The sequence below is a fragment of the Oncorhynchus mykiss genome, chromosome 5 (genome assembly GCF_013265735.2).
Source record: "Oncorhynchus mykiss isolate Arlee chromosome 5, USDA_OmykA_1.1, whole genome shotgun sequence".
NCBI lineage: Eukaryota > Metazoa > Chordata > Actinopteri > Salmoniformes > Salmonidae > Oncorhynchus > Oncorhynchus mykiss.
Window position 1 is genome coordinate 35,742,720 of NC_048569.1, and position 19,392 is coordinate 35,762,111.

Sequence of the window (19,392 nt, forward strand, 5' to 3'; positions counted from 1 at the left end):
GTTCCAGCCATAAAGATCCTCATTCCTAATTCTATAGTTCCAGCATACACTTCTGTTTGGGATTTCTTAGACTAATAGCAGCAGTTTGGGCTCCTGAGTGGCGCAGCGGTCTAAGGGACTGCATCTCAGTGCTAGAGGTGTCACTACAGACCCTGGTTCAATTCCAGGCTGTATCACAACTGGCCATGATTGGGAGTCCCATAGGGCGGTGCACAATTGGCCCAGTGTCGTCAGTTAGTGTTTGGCCGGGGTAGGCCGTCATTGTAAAGAAGGATTTGTTCTTAACTGACTTGCCTAGTTAAATAAAGGTTAAATATATATATATTTTCTAACATAGTGATGTCCTATTATTCTACTAATGAATAAGATATTTAACCTCAAGTAATCATACAATAAAACGTTTCTAGTGTGACAGGGTAGGAACCATTTTGGGGACCATGCTGTCTTAAGCAATTGTTTTGTGTGTGGTCAAATTTGTTCATAAGGTATGCTTGTTTCTCTGTATCAGTGTTTGTTTATTCAAATTGTACAGTATATGTATCCCTTAACAAGTTATGCCACTGCAGTAATGTCTTGTTTGCAGTTCATTTTTTTGTTTTTGGAGAGATGTTGATGGGGGTACAAGCAGTATATTGAACCCTAGATATAGAATTGTAACGGGATATATGATGCTCCATATCGCCAGTGCTTGACTCGGGCAGGAGTTCACCGAAGCCGAGTACCAGCACCTCAAATGTTCTACTGCTGGAGCTCTTGTTCCTCTTATAGAATATTAGCAGAAAATTATTATAGAGCTCCTGCAGCTAAATGTAAACAGTACCGGCATCCAAAATGAGTTCCAGCACCTATTTTAGTCCAAGTCAAGCACTGCATATCTTTATTACAGCTTTGCACAGAAGGAACCTGTGCTTGGTGATTCTTTCTTCATTCTCAATTTAGAAGAAATGTGTAACTTATCAATAGTTTATAATTGTCTGTGTCCAGTTGCATGTGGTCCTTCCAAAACCAGAGAAAATTCAGAATGATATTAAATCCACTTTTTGCACAGAGTGATAAGTTCCCTAGCCAATTTAGCTGTCAGACGTCTTACATTTCCCAACATCTTTCTTCTTTGATGATGTTTAAGAGTGGTTGGCATCTAATAAATGTTTCATTACTGCCACCTACTAGACTGGAGTATAACTCCCTTATACATTGCTTGAAAAAAACATGGGGAAAAAAAGAAAGAAATCAACAAATACCCTACCATCGACCCTACACTTACTGAAAACCCACCAGCCTACTCCACTGTGTCCTTCACAACATCTTTGCAGGAACAGGAAGTTTTCATAAGGCCAAATTAAGAAGTAGATGACAGCTCGACCAAAACAAAGATCTACACACATGCAAGAGACAAAACATGGATTTAATATAATTCTGAATTGTGTCTGGTTTTTGGAGAACCACCTGCAACTGGACACAGACATTTATAAGATACACTTTTCTTTCTGAATGGAGATAGAAGAAAGTATCCCCAAGCACAGGGTTAGTTGAACAGCATCACATATCTTGTTACTCAATGTTGTAGCTTATTGAACCTGTCCTCCATTGAGGTGATTCTTTAAGTTCACGCATTTGTATTTCTTGAATTTACTGTTTGTGTAAATGCAGTGGCTAACTGTTCTTTCTTGCTGAATTGTTTTGTCACTGTTTTTGGTCAGTTGTGAACTCGGTCAGTAACTAGCTCTGTAGCCCTTTACTAAGTTAGAGTCATCCAGTGAAAGGAACTGGGATATTTAGATGTCATGAAGACCCATACAAAAATATGAAACTTTATTTTGATTAGGGGTAATGTCATCACCATCCAGCTCTGTCTCTGTGCAGAAACAATTCAGCCTAGGAACGAGGTTAGCAGTAATAACAAAAATATGCAATAAAATTATTGTAAATGTATCTGCAGAATGTTAGGGCTACACAATACATAATGATAATACAGTATATTACATAAACTATCAAACCACTTCTACAAATGAGTCTGAAATGCACCCTAATTTCCAAAATTCAACAAAATACTGAATTCATAAAATACTTTACAATGCATATAATAAAGGTCATTGACGACCGGGTTAAAATCAAGGAAGTTGATACATTACATCCCAAAATGGCAGTACAAAATGATGATTATAAAGGCTGTAGACACGTGTGTGTCCACGTATGAATGATACCAGTGAAGACTGAGAAAAAGAGGCACATGCCAGTCACAGCTCTTTCCACTTTTAAAATCCCCTATTTCAATATCTTTCTACACATCTCACTCTCCTTCCTTCTCTTGACTCCTACTTCAAGTCCTCTTCTCTTTTCTCAGCAGCAATTCGTATTCACTGCTCTGGACTGGGGCTCCTCCAGGTTGGCTCTGTCAGACTCTAAAGGGAAAGATACCAAGAACATAAATACAGAGTATTGCAATTTCCAACCCCAATTCAAGTCCATCTGAGAGATGAGCAACTGACAACATATTTATTCCCAAAGCTTTAAATATACATTCACTATTTTCCTCTCTATATATTTCCCTCCACCTACACTCTCTGACCCAAACCCCTCTGTTGTCCTTTGAGTTGTCTCTTACTAATGCTGTCTCCTCCTCCTATTCGAGTGGAGATGATCCCTTTCTCCATGTCCTTCAGTACAGAGTCTTCAAAGGCCAGAGATGCCACCCGGAAGAAGAACCCCTGCACGTTCTCCCCTACACAGTCACACCGATAGTGAGTGTCATTATCATATCATCAAAATGCTTATTTACAGTAACAAGACCAGCAGCTGCATTGATTGCACATGGCCCAGACACACTCCATACAGTGAAACAGCTTAACCTCTGATTACACAATAAGAACATTGCACACCTGGAGACCATCTCTATGTAATTATCCTGTGGTCTCTAAAACCACAGCTATTATTGTGTGTATTAGGTCATTGTTGGGGGATTGTTAGATGACTTGTTAGATATTACTAGAAGCACAAGCACAAGCGGAACTAGAAGCACAAGCATTTCACTACACTCGCATAAACATCTGCTAATCATGTGTATGTGACCAATAACATTTGATTTGATATGCTATCGTCAACATGAACATCGCAATGAAGTCATGGTGTCATGTTATAATAGGGGTTTTTGCTCCGGTCTGTACCTGTCTTGGCCGAAACAGACCAAAACTCAGCTTTCATTTTAGTTGCTATCTTGATGGCGTCTCTCTCAGTCCTCTGGCGCTCCTCTGGAGCCTTGGGCACAGAGAGAGAAAAGATTCATGAATTGTATTTGAAAGCATAGAAAGGAGCCAAAAGACAGAGCTAATGGATATGGTTCTTCATTACGGATATGGGGGGGAAAGCATATTATACACCTATGTGTGCCCATCTACAATATCTATCTATCTGCCAAGAACCATGTACATGTTTGTGCACTCACAAGTAGGTCACTCTTGGTTCCGACCAGGAAAACAGAACAGGAGCCAGGTTCATTCTCCCTCATGGCCTCATCTAACCACTGCCTGTGAGAGATAGAGACATTTCATTTGAGAGGACATTTTACTTTGATTGTTCTGATTTATCTTTGTGCTTGCTCTTGATTTCATATTATATTAAATAAACCTACCATGAGTGCTCCAAGCTCTTAATGTCTGCCATGTCAAATACTGTGATTATCACTGTAATAAAAACACAGAGGCTTGGATACAGCAACAGTGAACTCCTCAGGGTTTCCCTAGTCTACAATGGCTGCTTTTTACACAGGCAGTAAAAAACTTTTTTTTTTTACTAATTAGTATTTTGACCAATCATATCAGATTTTTTCAGAGCTGTGAAACTAGTGAAAAAAATATCAGAATCTGTCTCCCTGTGTAAACGCAGCCAAAGGCATCTCACTGGCTGTCTCTATCTTACCCTGAGCTCCTCTGTAGTATGCTGAAGCAATGCATTTGAATTTTTCCTGGCCAGCTGTGTCCCAGCTATGTAAGAGAAGGAGAAGGGGGAGAAAAAAATTCACCTTTGAATACAAGTAAAGAATCACAAGTTTCTAATAAAATAATAAAGCACATATTCAAACAAACCAGAGCATGACCCTCACTCACATCTGAAGGGAGAATGGAGCTCCTGAGAGCTCAAACCTCTCAATCTCAAAGTCCACTCCTATGGTAGCCTTGTAGTCTCTGTCAAATACATCTTTGCAGAACCTGAAAATGCAGAACAGAATACACAAACATGTTAGAAGGCTGTTTACCACCTAAAAGGAACATGATATAGCAGCCAGGTCGCAAGCTGAATACTGTACCGGTTTATTAGGCAGGTCTTGCCCACATTAAGGTCACCAACAACCACTGCTTTGGACATCTTGAGTCTGTCCCATCTTCAAAGGAAATATTGAACAGCTAAATCCAGTGTTGCTTTTCCAGATAAATCCAATACCAATCAATAAGTGAATCAGTCAGACATGAATCAATCAATACATCTAACCAGGCAACTCACCCCTGATGCCTGTCAGTTCTTTCTTTGCAGGCATCCTTGGCCTGGGTATCCCAATCCACCTTAATCTGCAGACAGGCCTGTGGAGTATAACACTGGAAACAACAGTCGCTTCAACGTTAATAACAGACATCACTCTCTGATGTACAATCACACAGAAGAGTTTAAATGCATTGTTTGGTATCTGTAATGAAAACAATAATGCAGCACTGATGTTTTTATTTTGTTATGAGCTTCCATCTGACATACTGAAGGCATTTTTAATGGTGTGTCATGAAAATACCAGCTGTCTACAAAGTCTTGCTGTTCCAGTGATTCCTGCTGACATTACTGTAAAAGCTCTTCTCATATCCAGGCTTGAAAAATGTCACTCAAACTCCCCTGAACTTTTAATTTAATCTACTTTTGAAACGGCACCAGGAGACTGTGGGGGGTAAATAGCTAAATCCTTGCATATTAGGAATACAGTATGTGTGCAACATCCTTTGAAGCTTTTACAGCCCTGGCAATTTACATTTTCACTACTTATTTGACGAGACAATTTAAAATACAGAAAATGTTACATCAGGCAACGGATACATTGTCGAGGATACATATACAAAAAAAAGTCAAGACATTTGTTTCTATTGTGGTCCTATATTATCTACTCAGAATACTGTCCTGACCAAGGAGAGTTTAGGTGTCACTGCATGCTGTTAGAACCTATGAGTTGGGCCTACTCAGCAACAGCTGACAGAGAGGCTTCATTGGGTACAGTAGGTTACTAGACAACATTAACTTTATTAGTGCTGTTTTCAGAAATAGCCAGCCCTGTGATCACACACACTCAGACAACTGTAAGCCCCTGTGTGGATGTCACACGGTTTCAATAACATCAACCACATACTTTTGACCCCTCCATTCCAACCTGTTTTGAATGACAGCACTTGTGACTTTTAACAAACGGTACACCAGAGCCACTAAAACATTATGGTAGGTTTGAGTTGATCCAGATGGCTAGCAGGCGGGTAGCAGGTTGCTGGTGTGTGCTCGGGTACCTTTGGGAACTTGGATATGACCCGGTCTCTGCTCACAGGTGGTGGGAAGTGCATCATCCCGTTCCTCATCTCCTGCATTTTGGTAAGGCTGTGTGGGTGGTCTGCCTGTAAACTAAAATCCTGGCCATGACCAGTGCAATGTACTGATTAGCTATATTAATTCCCATGCCATAAGTGTGCAGGCTCCTGTGAAGGGTGCACCCCCTTCTCTAAAACACTGCAGTATGTGTGAATAACCATACTGGAGTGTTTTAGGGAAGGGGGTTCACATTCCTTATTATGTAGGCCGTGCACAAATTAGGCTTCAGCGGCCTAAGGTTTAAACTCCAGTGTCCATATAATATTTAAATAGCCTACATAAAGCTCTGAAGATGACTCAACGATAACATTTCTCGGATGAACAAAAAAGGTATGTTCAGCGACAGTGATAATAAAGAAAACAATATGAAGTGTGGAGAATCTAGACTTGTGTGTGCAAGTACTGCGGTGGAAACTAGCTATGATGACTGTTTACTCTTCTATATTCTGGAACACAAAGTGGCTACGCTACAATATAGCAGGACGCAATGAGATGGCAACATTTGGCCAATGAAAGTATCCGCAACATAGTACCGTGTACATTGAAATCAATAATGATGTGTAAACTACTCACGGATTCTTGTCAACTGTTCCGTCGTTGCTGCTAAAAAAAAATCGTTCACTTGAATCTCGAGCTGCAAGCATCAGATCTACCCCTCATCACCATGACAACTACCTTTCAGTGCCCTACAGGGATATTTGTCATGTGATAAAAGCATGGCAGCCGGGCAGAAACGCGTAAATTCAACGATTGTTAGGCTATTAACATGTCACATGTATCGAGTGGAATGTGGCCATTCTAACAAACATGTTTTGGATGTTCCAGTAGCTGGAATCATGTAGAATTCTAAATGACGTTAGGTCAATGCGGGTATGCTGCTCCTGTGAAAACAAGGGCCGTGTGCAGCTAGCTGCAGTCTATTCCATCTATTCGCATTGATGAGAAATCCTGGCAAGTACACTAAAGAAACTGAAGTATGTTTGATTTTGTTGCTAGTATTATGCACTTCCTGTAGTAAGAATAATGGTCTATCTCTTTCTCCCCCTCTTCTCTCGTCAGTATGTTTGAACACACAAGCTCTCAAAACGACAGAGAAAAATGTAATTGATCGTTTTGGACCTCCAGGTGACTGCAGATGAAACTGTCTGTGAGAAGGCAGTTAATAAGACCAATCATTGAAATGATCCATAGCTCTGAGAGGTTTAATTTCCCTCTCTCATTAAGAATGTATTGGCTCATCAGCTGGAAGAGTCTCAGTGGGGAGACATGTAGAGGCCACTCACTGCTAAGCACTTTTTCTAAGTGGGCACAGGTAGGCAATTATCTGGCTGGTGGGGGGTGGGCAATGTTACATACATTTATTAAATAATATCCCACCTCTGTTCTCAGACAGGTGTCTTCTCAGTATGCCGTGAACTGCTGCCTGTTCCATTCTCAGCCACTGGGAGGCAGCAGAGGTCTAGATACAGAGCCACCCATTGCATACTGCTGGCTGTCATGCAAAACAGGTTTGATTTTACCCCACTTACTACCTACATTATCTTCCTATCTTATTATTAGAGAGGATTGTCCAACTGTCAAGTAGGTCCCAGGCCTGGAGCCTTAACAGGATCTGTGCCAAAGTGTTGTCAGTGCCAAGTAATGTCCTCATGTCCACTAATCAAATGCCTGTGGGACAATAGCTCCCTTTCACCCAAGGTGTAATTCCATTTCATCACTGATCAATAATGATGGACTGTAGGCAGTGTATGAGGCTTAATTGCACCCCTCACCTCCCCAACGTTAATGCTATCCTGTTGCAAGGCCATTTGGGTCTATCAGAGACAGGACAGACAGGTGGCAGATAGGCAATTTAGTAGAGAACAATATCACACCATCTGGAAGATGACTTTTCAATAGACATTCATGTGTCCTCTCTGATTTGCAGCATAGAACTTGGGCCTGTTATTGTGTTTGTTTCATGAAAATATTGTGTATGTTGGCAAATGGCATGTTCAGTCATTTTCTATTTCTACTGCACTTTACTGTGATCATTTGAGCACAGAGCCTTTTGAGGTGTCTGTCATAAGCTGCAAATTGCACAGAAATCTATATAAATCTAGTTGTGATCCCATGGAGTTACAACAACAAGATACAAAGCATATAAAAGATATGAAGCTATTTGCTTTTCAACACCAGTAGATGCCTTAAGAGCATTTCTGGTGGAAACACAAAGCACGCACCAGAAACATTGCTCTAGACTCTCAATGTTATAATTCCTAACAATTTGTGAGTGCAAAACGTGTTTCCATGTGTGGCTGCTCGGTTTGTTCCGCATTGTTTCCACTTTGTTCACAATGTTGTTGGTGGGTATTCATACTATAGATGGTCAGTCTGCTGTGGATATCACAGTGGTTCTTGCCTTTGCAATGGGATCTACTGTAAGACATATTGAGTTTAAAAAAATTATATTTCCTTGATGGATGGATAATATTGAACATTGACAGTCCTGTCTGTTTGTTCTCCATACACTTTCAATTATACACCCATAACCACCTCTCCTATCATCCAGTAACTCAAATGTTTTCTGTAGGGGAGAGTGGGGTAAGTTGAGCCACCCTTGTTTCTAGGAAACTATACCGAAAATTCGTAATTTGACCAAATGTTTAGGAAGACGCCGTCATTTCATGGAGTCTGTGAAGGAAGATGGAAAGAGTGGTAAGAAAGTCAAGGTGGAGAAAAAAAAAAGAGAAAAAAATTGTGTTGGGGTCTGTTTAAGCTTCAATATGAGGTCCTGAACCTAGAATGAAAGTGCATCCTTGTAGTTGTGTGGGCTAATATAGTCAAAATGTTTGCCTTTGTGTAAAGTTGAGCCAATAGCAAGTTGATCAAATTGAAGTGTTTTCTTCTCAGACTTGTTGCTGGGATATGAGGTAACAACAGGGCCTAGCCTATGTTAGAAGTGTAAAAAAAATAGTACAAAGTCTTTGTTAGGTGTTAAGTCTGTGTTAAATATGTTTTAAAATGCTTAAAAGACAAAAAAAAGCTATTGTGATAGTATTCAATTGTGTTTGGGAAATAAAGATACACATGCACATAAAGATACACATGCACATAAAGATACACATACACATAAAGATACACATGCACATAAAGATACACATAAAGATACACATACACATAAAGATACACATACACATAAAGATACACATGCACATAAAGATACACATGCACATAAAGATACACATACACATAAAGATACACATGCACATAAAGATACACATGCACATAAAGATACACATGCACATAAAGATACACATGCACATAAAGATACACATGCACATAAAGATACACATACACATAAAGATACACATGCTTTAAAGGTTGTGGTAATATTTCAATCAATTACATACATTTGTAAGTTGTACCAAGAGACCACCAGCTATGTTTTCAAAACTGTGATGTGTAAATAAATTCAGCTTATTTTCTGGGTTACATTTGAGTCATTTAGCAGACACTCTTATCCAGAGCAACTAACAGGAACAATTGGGGTTAAGTGCCTGGCTCAACAGCACATCAACAGATTTTCAACTAGTCAGCTTGGGGCTTTGAACCAGCGACATTTTGGTTATTGGCCCAAAAGTACCTAACCATTAGGCTACCTGCTACCAAGGAATATACACATCCTGAAATAAAAAGTGCATTCGGAAAGTATTCAGACCCCTTCACTTTCTCCACATTTTGTTACGTTACAGCCTTATACTAAAATATATTTTTTTAAACTTCCCCTCATCAATCTACACACCCCATAATAACAAGCAAAAATAATAACAAGCAAAAATGGGTTTTTAGACATTTTTGCTAATTTATACAAAATAGAAAACTGAAACATGACATTTACATAAGTATTCAGACCCTTTATCAGTACTTTATTGAATAACCTTTGGCAGTGATTGCAACCTTGAGTCTTTTTCGATATGACGCTACAAGCTTGGCACATCTGTATTTGGGGAGTTTCTACAATTCTTCTCTGCAGATCCACTCAAACTCTGTCAGGTTGGATGGGGAGCGTTGCTGCACAGCTATTATCAGGTCTCTCCGGAACTGTTAGAATGGGTTCATGGCTGGGCTTTGGCTGGGTCATCGGGTTCTTGGTCACCTCCCTGACCAAGGCCCTTCTCACCTGATTGCTCAGTTTGGCCGGGTGGCCCGCTCTAGGAAGCTTCTTCAAAACTTCTTCCATTTAAGAATGATGGAGACCACTTTGTTCTTGGGGACCTTCAATGCTGCAGAAATGTTTTGTTACCCTTCCCCAGATCTGTGCCTTCGACACTCTGACATCCACTGTCTTTTTTTAAACACTGACATCCACTGTCAATTGTGGGACCTTGAATAGACAGGTTGTGCCTTTCCAAATCATGTCCAATCAATTGAATTTACCACAGGTGGACTCCAATCAAGTTGTAGAAACATCTAAAACTCAAACAAATGGCCACTATTACTATTCCTCCATAACCATACTCACAAAATAGGAGTATTGATGGAGACACACTCTCTCTCGCTCTCTCTCTCTATAGATGAGGCTTTGATCTCAACAAGGTTAAAACCATGTGCGGCTACAGGGTCATTAGGTCAGGGTTGAGATGAAGTAATCAGATTCTTACAGCCACTGTCCAGTCCCCAGTCTGGAATAGTAATTTCTGGTCATCTGCTGAGGGTCAGACTGAGCATCCTCCCCCTCAGAGCTGCATAGCTCAATCAGCATAATTTGAGATGTAGAAATTAGGGATGGATATATATCGTGCTCCCACCCATCCAGGACATCTACTCGAAACGGGTGCCTGAGGAAGGCACGCAGCATTATCAAAGACCCCACACACCCCAGCCACGAGCTGTTCACTCTCTTTCCCGGCGGGCAGACGGTATCGGAGAATGAGGTGTGATGCCAACAGGCTCCGAGGCAGTTTCTATCTACAAGCCATCAGATGGTGGAACACTTGAACTGGACTGACCAACTGCTCTGATTCTACGCACCTGAGCACACATGCACTCACACATGCACACACCGACACAGACATATACACACACACACATATACATTCATGCTACACACACATCACAACTGCTGCTACCAGACTCTTATTATATTGATCAGTACACTGGCCCCCATCCCCCCCTTCCCCAATACACGTGTAAATACTATAAATTGTTCCTTCCTGTATTATACTTATGCTAAAATGTTTATTCTGTTCAACTGAGCCATTTATTGTATGTTTATATTCATATATTTTTTTATTTCTTATTGTTGTCTTATTGTTGTTGTAATCAGTGACGGCGCCGGAGAAGATGGCTGACGTTTTATGTGTTCCTAATCGATTGTGTTTTTATGTTCGTTTTTTTGCATTGTTTCTAACTTGTTTTTAAACTTATTTTGTACATAATGTTGCTGCTACCGTCTCTTATGACCGAAAATAACTTCTGGACAGCGATTACTCAACACGAACTGGCAGAATTTTTTTTTTTACTTTAACGAGTCCGACGAGTCCAACGTGAATGCCGTACTGCTTTCCCGGGAACAGGCACAAATCCCCGTCATTTGCGTGAAGAGACATCTGAGAAAAAGAGGATGGAGGTCGGGCTGCTTTCTGAGAATTCGTAGGCGATCGAATAAACCCCCCCCCCCCCCCCCCCCCTGCCTTCCGCTCTTCTAGCTAACGTGCAATCATTGGAAAATAAAATTGATGACCTACGGGGAAGATTAAACTACCAATGGGACATTCATTTAATTTAAACAGATTACCGACCATTTCGAATCTCACCATACCTTCTCTGCTATGCAATCTGGTTTCAGAGCTGCTCATGGGTGCACCTCAGCCACGCTCAAGGTCCTAAACAATATCTTAACCGCCATCGATAAGAGACATTACTGTGCAGCCGTATTCATTAATCTGGCCAAAAATAAAAAATTAAAACATTAAAAACTGTAAAATCTTCACGGAGCTTCACGGAGTCGTGGCTGAACGACGACATTATAATCAGCCAGCTGTATGTTGATACACTGTATCGGCAGGATACAACAGCGGTGTCTGGTAAGACAAGGGGTGGCGGACTATGCCTTTATGTAAACAATAGCTGGTGCACGATATCTAAGGAAGTCTTAAGGTTTTGCTCGCCTGAGGTAAAGTATCTCATGATAAGCTGTAGACCACACTATCTACCTAGAGAGTTTTCATCTGTATTTTTCGTAGCTGTCTAAATACTACCACAGACTGATGCTGGCACTAAGACCACACTCAATGAGCTGTATTCCTCCATAAGCAAACAGGAAAACGCTCACCCAGAAGCGGCACTCCTAGTGGCTGGGGACTTTAATGCAGTGAAACTTAAATCGGTCTTACCAAATTTCTATCAGCATGTTAAATTTGCAACCAGAGGAGAAAAAACTCTAGACCACCTTTACTCCACACACAGAGACACATACAAAGCTCTCCCTCGCCTTCCATTTGGCAAATCTGACCATAATTCTATCCTCCTGATTCCTGCTTACAAGAAAAAATTAAAGCAGGAGGCACCAGTGACTTGGTCAATCAAAACGTGGTCAGATGAAGCAGATGCTAAGCTACAGGACTATTTTGCTATCAGACTGGAACATGTTCCAGGATTCTTCCAATGGCATTGATGAGTACACCACATCAGTCACTGGCTTCATCAATAAGTGCATCGATGACGTCGTCCCCACAGTGACCATACATACATACCCCAACCAGAAGCCATGGATTACAGGCAACATCCGCACTGAGCTAAAGAGTAGAGCGGGACTCTAACCCGGAAGCTTATAAGATATCCTGCTATGCCCTCCGGCAAACCATCAAACAGGCAAAGTGTCAATACAGGACTAAGATCGAATCGTACTACACCGGCTCCGATGCTCGTCGGATGTGGCAGTGCTTGCAAACCATTACAGACTACAAAGGGAAGCACAGCCGAGAGCTGCCCAGTGACACAAGCCTACCAGACGAGCTAAACTACTTCTATGCTCGCTTCAAGGCAAATAACACTGAAACTTGCATGACAGCACCAGCTGTTCTGGACAACAGGGTGATCACACTCTCCGCAGCCAATGTGAGTAAGACCTTTAAACAGGTCAACATTCACAAAGCCGCAGGGCCAGACGGATTACCAGGACATGTACTGCGAGCATGCAGTGACCAACTGGCAAGTGTCTTCACTGACGTTTTCAACCTCTCCCTGTCTGAGTCTGTAATACCAACATGTTTTAAGCAGACCACCATAGTGCCTGTGCCCAAGAACACTAAGGTAACTTGCATAAATGACTACCGACCTGTAGCGCTCATGTCTGTAGCCATGAAGTGCTTTGAAATGCTGGTCATGGCTCACATCAACACCATTATCCCAGAAACCCTAGACCCACTCCAATTTGCATACCGCCCTAACAGATCCACAGATGATGCACTCCACACTGCCCTTTCCCACCTTTACAAAAGGAACACCTATGTGAGAATGCTATTCATTGACTACAGCTCAGCTTTCAACACCATAGTACCCTCAAAGCTCATTAATAAGCTATGGACCCTGAAACTAAACACCTCCCTCTGCAACTGGATCCTGGACTTCCTGACGGGCCACCCTCAGGTGGTAAGGGTAGGTAACAACACATTTGCCACACTGATCCTCAACACAGGGGCCTGTCAGGGATGCGTACTCTGTCCCCTCCTATACTCCCTGTTCACTCATGACTGCACGACCAGGCACGACTCCAAAACCATCATTAAGTTTGCCGATGACACAACAGTGGTAAGTAAGCCTGATCACCGACAACGACGAGACAGCCTATAGGGAGGAGGTCAGAGACCTGGCCATGTGGTGCCAGGACAACAACCTCTCCCTCGATGTGATCAAGACAACGAAGATGATTGTGGACTACAGGAAAAGGAGAACCGAGCATGTCCGCATTCTCATTGACGGGGCTGCAGTGGAGCAGGTTGAGAGCTTCAAGTTCTTTGGTGTCCACATCACCAACAAACTAACATGGTCCAAGCACACCAAGACAGTCGTGAAGAGGGCACGACAAAACCTATTCCCCCTCAGACTGAAAATATTTGGCATGGGTCATCAGATCCTCAAAGGGTTCTAAAGCTTCACCATCTAAGGCATTCCGACTGGTTGCATCACTGCCTGAGGGTAGTGCGTAAGGCCCAGTACATCACTGGGGCCAAGCTTCCTGCCATCCAGGACTATACCAGGTGGTGTCAGAGGAAGGTGCTATCGTACCCGTACCCCCTGTATATAGTCTTGCTATTGTTATCTTACTGCTGCTCTTTAACTACTGGTAACTTTTATTTCTTATACATATTTTTTCAACTGCATTGTTGGTTAGGGGCATATAAGTAAGTAAGCATTTCACTGTAAGATCTACACCTGTTGTATTCGGAGCATGTGACTAATAAAATGTTATTTGATTTTTGATTTGTTCGAGAAGGAATCTGCAAGTGAGCATTTCATTGTACGACGTCTGCCATGCGTATCCTGCACATACAACTAATAATTACACTTGAAACTTGATACATTATTGACTAAAATGCATTGCATTTTAACACATTTTAATGCATTGTTATTTGATGAGCTGGAAGAGAAATTACTTTTATTTTTCAGCAACTTCTATCATTCCATGTGAGCTTACTTCATGAAGCAATTATGCATCGATTCTGCTGCTATACATTTTATGTAATCGCCGGTTAATACTTGGTCTAACGACATGTTTATAGACAATTAGAATGTGACAAGTGTTGCTGGTCAAAACAACATTTAATTTATACTCCGGTGGAATGACCCTAGATTGTCGCTGCAACTGTCAGTTTCCTTGTAGCACTTGTTAGAGTTGCGTAAATTCGAATCTGGTATCAGGATAAATATAACAATGAGTCACCGATTTTATGAAAAAGTTAAATGGCTGGTTTACAGTCCGTCTCTCGACATGTAGACAATCGTAGCGACATCGTGAACATTCTATTGTCGTCCGACACCAAACTTATGAACGTTATGAAAAAGTATAAGCAGCGAGGTGCTCCAGATAGCATCATTTCTCTATTTTAACACCAATAAACCCATCTGTTTTAAAAATGTATTTGGAAAATGTCAACCAATCATCAAGCCAGGAAACTAAAAGCAATTTTTTTAAACAATGTTTTGGTTCGTTATTAAAATACTAGATAGCTAGCTGGCTAGCCAGTTCAGATAATGACCAGAGGGTAGCTGACAATGTCTTAACTTTAGCATCTTTTTATTCATTATTACAAGAAAGTAAACTCAACAACATTATTATTTGCAAGGTAATGGCGAGCTTACAGAAAATCACTTACTGCCACAGTGTGACGAAATAAAAGTAGCTCATTCTATCTGATCATTTTAGAACTGTGGCATTCCGGTAACCACGACAATGGATGTTGCGACAGTCGCAGAGACTTTTTTCATGTCAGTGCTACAAGGAAACTGACAGTCACAGCGACAATCTACAGACGTTCCACCAGAGTATAAATGAAATGTTGTTTTGACCAGCGACACTTATCGCATTGTAATTGTCTACAAACTGGCCTTTCATAATAACAATGACAAGTTTGATGTCGGAAGACAATGGAATGTTCATGATGTCGCTTCGACAATTGTCTACAGACATGTCGATAGACAGACTATAAACCAGCCATAAGAAGCAGGCGCTGTGGCTGGCCAAACAATGACCCGTGGAACCATTAGCAGTAGGAAGGGAGTCAATCAGGGTTTGTGCTCTGAGTTGAATTTGGGCTATCCCAACCACTTCTGCCACCCTGTCAAATCTCTGCTGCAACAATTTACTCGTAACTTAATTGCCTACTCAAATTGTGTGTTAGTTATTTGTCCCTCCCTTGTAGTGTAGCATGGTAACTCAGATAAGAACAGGCTCTTTTAATTGTGATTTAGGAGAGAGAGAGAGAGAGAGATGGCTTAGGAACAGCATGTCCCACTCAAAAATTAGATATTTATTTTTTTGTTGGCGGGTGTGGTGTTAGATTAGAATTAAAGGCATACGAGACAGCAAAACATAATACCAGTGCTTCATCAGCATGGTGTGGAGCCTGTTCTCATAAAGATCTGAAACATAGTAGTGTGTACTGTATTTTCCTGTACTCCCATCCTACCCATGACCACCACCCAAAAACACATTCTCTGCACAACCAGAATTTGCATAATTCATTTTATTTATTATTTTTATTGTTTGGCTAAATTGGTTGTTTTTTGTTGAAGTGAACATCATGTAAAGTCAAGCCTGAAGCCCTTAGCTGAGTTGTTTCCTCTTCGCTGAAAAGGTGAGGGTTGGAGGAGAGAAGTAGAGCAGGGCTTTCTCTCTCTCTCTCTCTCACATTCTCTCTCTCTCTCTCTCTTTCACATTCTCTCTCTCTCACACATTCTCTCTTTCTCTCACTCTCACATTCTCTCTCTCTCACTTACAGTATTCCAGCTCAACCTTTTATTTATTGTTTTAACAGAGTGAACCTTACAGTATATGTACACATCATACCCACTGTATAACAATTACCATGTAGATAGCGCAAGGAGGATTAAACTGAAGCGTTTGTTTTTTCGCATTCATATTTTTTGCAGTCTTCAAACTTTTTTCCCTTTAACCCTCCCCAACCCACTCTATCATCTCATGCTGGGTTTGTAATGAGCTTGTCATTGGCGTCATCATCGTCACCATCTTCATCATAATCTCAATTTATAGTACTCTTTTCAATAAATTCCTCTTAGACAACAGCTGTACAATCGTACACAGTGTTTGACTTGTATATATATTTTAGGGAATATAGTAGTTAAACCTAAAATAACAGAAAACAAATCCAAAATAAAAAAATGACCAATATCCCAATTAACAAAATCATGCATGTTTTAATGTTTCTGTCAATAAAACCAACATTTATTGATGGGATCTGTTTTTATTTACACTAAAATTGGCACTGTTTTTGATGTCTTTGTTGCTGAAAACTGGAATGATCTTAGAGAACACCATCCACTCTATGGAGTGTAACACTCTCCTGGCAGGTCAGAGACCTGCTCTAAGGGGCAGGTTTGACAAACATACATTTTTTTTTAAACCAAAAAAAAACAGAAAACAAAATGAAGAGGGACAACAGATAACCTTAAAGAGCCATTTTAGCCCTCAAGAAATGAGATACAGTGTGTGTGTAGAAAATACCCTTTACTTCAGCTTTCAACTGTGGCAGTTTTCTCCTTTGGATAGAAACCCTGTGACATAAGTCATGTCCTCCAACTATTTTCCCAGGACACCTGTGACTCACCATCTCCCTATACCTTGCCAGGTAAACCCGCTGTCCAGCTTTTTAGGGGAAAATCCACAGGAATTTATTGATTTTCGCAAAGCAGCATTAATTGACTGAGGCAAATCAAACAACCTAAAATGACAAACGTAACTCTGAAACTGCCAGTCAAGAACTCCTGCTCAATACCAGATTTGGCAGGCAGAGGGTAGGGGTTGTCTTCAGTTTCCATTGTTTCCACGCCAAACAAGTGCTTGACAGTTGATCCCAAGTCCTTGTGTGTGAGCAAAACATAAGCATGTGTGTGTGTGTGTGTGTGTGTGTGTGTGTGTGTGTGTGTGTGTGTGTGTGTGTGTGTGTGTGTGTGTGTGTGTGTGTGTGTGTGTGTCTCTACATACTCATATATTCAGTGCAAACACATTTATGCTGACCTTGGGTAAATCCCACCTTGACCTTTGACCCTCAACTCTAATATTTCAAGCAGATCAGTTGATCCTATAGCCGTCCCTGACAATCCCAACCCCCTTGCTCCACCTTGCAGGTTCTCTCTTTCCTACACTTCCTCAAAGAGACTGACAGACAGGCTTTGTGTGTAACGGGCCTGGTAGCGAATGGGTCTACTGCTGCCACGCAGCCCTCTCTCCCCTCCCCACCCTATCCCCAGTCCTAGCACAGCCCAATGTACTTGAGATTGTTCTGGATGATCACGTCCGTGACGGCATCGAACACAAACTGGATGTTGCTGGTGTCTGTGGCGCAGGTGAAGTGCGAGTAAATCTCCTTGGTCTCCTTGTTGCGGTTGAGGTCCTCGAACTGCCGCTGCACGTAGACTGCCGCTTCCTCGTAGGTGTTCTGACCTCTGTAGTCGGCGAAGCACACAGTCAGAGGGATGCGCTTGATCTTCTCGGCCAACAGGTCCTTCTTGTTGAGGAAGAGGATGAGTGAGGTGTTGGTGAACCAGTTGTTGTTGCAGATGGAGTCAAACAGACGCAGGCTTTCTGCCATACGACTCTGTAGAGAGGAGGGATGGAAAGGGAGAGAGAAGAGGCAATCATGAGAAAATTGTTGTTCCCTCACGTGAGACACACCCTATTGACATGTAAGAGAAAGAGGCTGACGTTGGGCTAAAGCTGAAGATGACGTTAAGTTAGTCATTTTTAGTGATTGTGAGTATGATTTTCTGTAACTGCTAAATCTTCCAAAAAATAAAATATGTTTCCAAAAACGAATTGAAAATGAAAACACAATGAGAACACAGCCAAAGGTGTGGTTCATATGTTGTGTAAACATGGGCTGGAGACTCGGTCAAAGACCTGCACTTGAACTCTCAACCCGGAAACAAACAGAGCAGGTTTTCTCTCTCACTTCAAGCTTAGCATGAGTAGAGAACTGTTACTGCCCACATGATGAGCACTAAATGAGTTACTGGAACTGTGCACAGTTAAAAAACACATCAAAGTCTTGTTTTTGAGGTCAGATGATGTACAGATGTACAGATAGCCTTGCCCTCTCTGACGTAAGACAAATGGGTGAAATGAGTATGAAATGTAATACCGTTGATTTGAAATACGTTTCAGGGAATTTCCATGGTATTTTACACTGAACATAACCATGAACAGGAACAATTCTCAGTGTGTACAGATGGACTAAGCGACAGAATAAACTTGATAGGTTGAGTACATTTCTTAAGCCCATCCCAGGGATGACATATTTACTCTGCCTTTGAGCTTTAGCTATGGGAGCAAAAGCATAGCCTGCCTGACATTGGCTTTGCCCAAAACACAACTTCACTGTCTGTTTTCTTTCTATGATTGCAAGATTGTGTTTTTGGAGGCATATTAAATTAAGCAATATACAATCTTGTGGTTCTTAGTTTTCTGCTACCAGACCAAGACCCATTTGTTTGTGCTGCCTCGGAGATGTCAGCTGTGTATTATCCAAACCCCTAGGATAAATGTTATTTTCCTCCTAGGATGTTTTCCAAATTCATGAATGGGAGCCAGTTCTGTTCAAATGTGTAGCCATGAGGGCCACAGTCATAACTGTCAAGATCACATGCTCCCAAAAATGCAATTTGTTGTGAAGGTTTGTGTTTCAAACCTCTAAAACACATGAAATACAAAATGAAAACCCAAAGAGGACCGTAGACCTTTACACTTGTACTCATATACGTGTTGAAAATGGCAGATTTGGGCCCTGATAATCGCCTAAATTGGAATGCAGTGGCTTTACAGTAAAATGCTATAAATTACGTCAGAGCTCATGCTCTGCTCTTCACAGCGCTGTAGGATTTTGACTGACAGCCGTTCTGAACATGAGCACCACATGAGACAAGTTGCCCCATCACTCCCGCTAATTGAACAACTTTTGGACATTTTTGTCATCTGAGTGAGGGAAATGCTGGAAATGAATGAGACGTTAAAGATTATAATAACTACTGCTTTGATGTCATACAACAGGCTAGTCTCAGATT

At 41.3% G+C, this 19,392-nt stretch overlaps 2 protein-coding genes across 5 annotated transcripts in view; both read right to left on the reverse strand.

Annotated features, from left to right (window-relative positions):
* Window positions 1–1,782: 1,782 nt before the first annotated feature.
* rab36 (RAB36, member RAS oncogene family) lies at window positions 1,783–6,716 on the reverse strand. 2 transcript variants are annotated; one of them, XM_021602589.2, is made up of 11 exons: window positions 6,184–6,702; window positions 5,532–5,651; window positions 4,498–4,589; window positions 4,304–4,378; window positions 4,104–4,205; window positions 3,916–3,980; window positions 3,629–3,680; window positions 3,443–3,524; window positions 3,165–3,255; window positions 2,606–2,722; window positions 1,783–2,402 (listed from the first exon to the last, which is right to left on the reverse strand). In XM_021602589.2, the coding sequence occupies exons 2-11, from the start codon at window positions 5,607–5,609 to the stop codon at window positions 2,341–2,343; spliced, it is 816 nt and encodes a 271-aa protein (XP_021458264.2). In that variant the 5' UTR covers window positions 5,610–5,651; window positions 6,184–6,702; the 3' UTR covers window positions 1,783–2,340. The 2 variants fall into 2 exon arrangements, with proteins under 2 accessions (XP_021458264.2, XP_036833256.1); XM_036977361.1 differs by lacking the exon at window positions 2,606–2,722 and having other exon boundaries at window positions 6,184–6,716.
* A 10,539-nt stretch (window positions 6,717–17,255) lies between these two features.
* Window positions 17,256–19,392, reverse strand: part of gnaz (guanine nucleotide binding protein (G protein), alpha z polypeptide) — a 44,238-nt gene continuing 42,101 nt past the window's right edge. For all 3 annotated transcript variants that reach the window (XM_021602591.2, XM_021602590.2, XM_021602592.2), the window contains one exon: window positions 17,256–17,930. In XM_021602591.2, coding sequence (XP_021458266.1) covers window positions 17,586–17,930 — 345 coding nt within the window. In that variant the 3' untranslated portion in view covers window positions 17,256–17,585. The remainder of the gene's footprint in view (window positions 17,931–19,392) is intronic.

Coding starts and splice junctions, on each gene's coding strand:
- rab36 (XM_021602589.2), bottom strand. CDS start 5,609: ATGCAGGAGATGAGGAACGGGATGATGCACTTCCCACCACCTGTGAGC. Junction 4,206..4,303: donor AAGACCTGCCTAATAAACCG/GTACAGTATTCA, acceptor CTGCATTTTCAG/GTTCTGCAAAGATGTATTTG. Junction 2,403..2,605: donor AGGAGGAGGAGACAGCATTA/GTAAGAGACAAC, acceptor CTTTCCCTTTAG/AGTCTGACAGAGCCAACCTG.